This window comes from Eurypyga helias, unplaced genomic scaffold (assembly GCF_000690775.1).
Source record: "Eurypyga helias isolate BGI_N326 unplaced genomic scaffold, ASM69077v1 scaffold44599, whole genome shotgun sequence".
NCBI classification, from domain to species: domain Eukaryota; kingdom Metazoa; phylum Chordata; class Aves; order Eurypygiformes; family Eurypygidae; genus Eurypyga; species Eurypyga helias.
In genome coordinates this window covers 1,752-3,005 of record NW_010274792.1, presented here as the reverse complement: position 1 = coordinate 3,005, position 1,254 = coordinate 1,752, and the positions used below count along the sequence as shown (strand labels likewise).

Sequence of the window (1,254 nt, the reverse complement as noted above, 5' to 3'; positions counted from 1 at the left end):
CCACCCAGCCTGTCCTCGTGCTTGGATTCAGCACGGTGGTTCCCCTCACCAGCCCTTCCTGGGCCCTGCTCTCCCCAGGGAGCTGGAGCCTGGTTTAAATGACCCCCCTGGGAGAGTGGATCCCCTTGAGGAAGGGCAGAAAAGTTTATTGTATGTAAGAACCAAACCCATGGGATATGTACACATATTTACAAGATGCAATGAATGAGCCTAATTATTTACACCAAGAACTGTCCGTCACAAGTCTGTACAGCGAGACCTGATTGTGAAAACGTATTTACAAACGGGATCCAACAGCTGTGGGCAAGACAGATGGAAAAGAAACTGAAGGGCAAGGTGTGGGGCACCCTGTGGTCATGGACCTCAGTGGGGCTGGATGCCGGACACCTGCCCAGACACTGTTCCCATCCCTCAGGGCAGCGGTGCGGATGCCATGGTGCCTCGTGTCCCAGGGAGTTGGGTGGTAGATGAGAGGTGGCTGTTTTTCCTCTTCTTTGACCCAAAATTGCTGATTTGTGCCCCAATGCCTTGCTGGGCCAGCTCTCCTCCTGGTGCCAGGTACCTGGCCCCACCCCTTGCCCCACAGCTGCTGGGGGGGGGCAGGCTGGGAGCTAGGGGGATGCTCCCAGCGCCCAGGGGGGTTACAGCTCGCTGAAGCGCACTGCTGGCTCCAGCTTGTGGGACAGGGCGGTGAGGACCTTGTCGAACTTCTCGTAGCGCTCGGCCTGGCTGCTCTCGGCCGCCCCCCCGGCTGCCCCAGAGCAGCCGCAGCTGAAACTCGGTGCTGAAGACCTCCAGCAGCTCTGCTCTGCCCTGGAAACCTGCAGGGAGGGAGAGTCAGTTCCCCTGGGATAGGATGGGGACCCTGCGCCTGTGGGACGCTCCGTCAGGTGCTGGAGCTGTGTGCTGGGAACGTGGCAGAGGGAAAGGGGCTTTGCCATCCCCATCGCTTACCCTGCAGCTTCACCTCCGCGTTGGTGTGGTAGAGCCCACCGTGGTGGGCCACCATCCGCGCTGCCTCCAGGTGGGCCATGACCACCTCCACGCCGTTGTCGGTGGTCTCCCAGGGCTCTGGGCTGTCCGTCAGAGCCTCATCCCGCTCCAGAAGAATCACAAGGGGCATGATGTGGGGAAAGGTGGTGTTGGTCAGCGGCGGCCCTTCTGCGGAGAGAGGCACCGTGAGGACCCCATGCAGCCCCGCGGCCTTGCGTCCCCCTCCCCATCTGCCCCAGCCCCGTGGGGCGTCCGCGTGGC

The 1,254-nt window shown here is 61.6% G+C and overlaps 1 protein-coding gene across 1 annotated transcript in view; it reads right to left on the bottom strand.

The window, feature by feature from the left end:
• Positions 1-641: 641 nt before the first annotated feature.
• The window catches only part of LOC104515793 (SH2 domain-containing protein 3C-like), a gene marked incomplete at its 5' end in the record, with an annotated part of 2,200 nt that continues 1,587 nt past the window's right edge, over positions 642-1,254 (bottom strand). Inside the window, 3 exon segments of the mRNA XM_010159900.1 lie at positions 642-743; positions 745-821; positions 955-1,161. Coding sequence (XP_010158202.1) covers positions 642-743; positions 745-821; positions 955-1,161 — 386 coding nt within the window.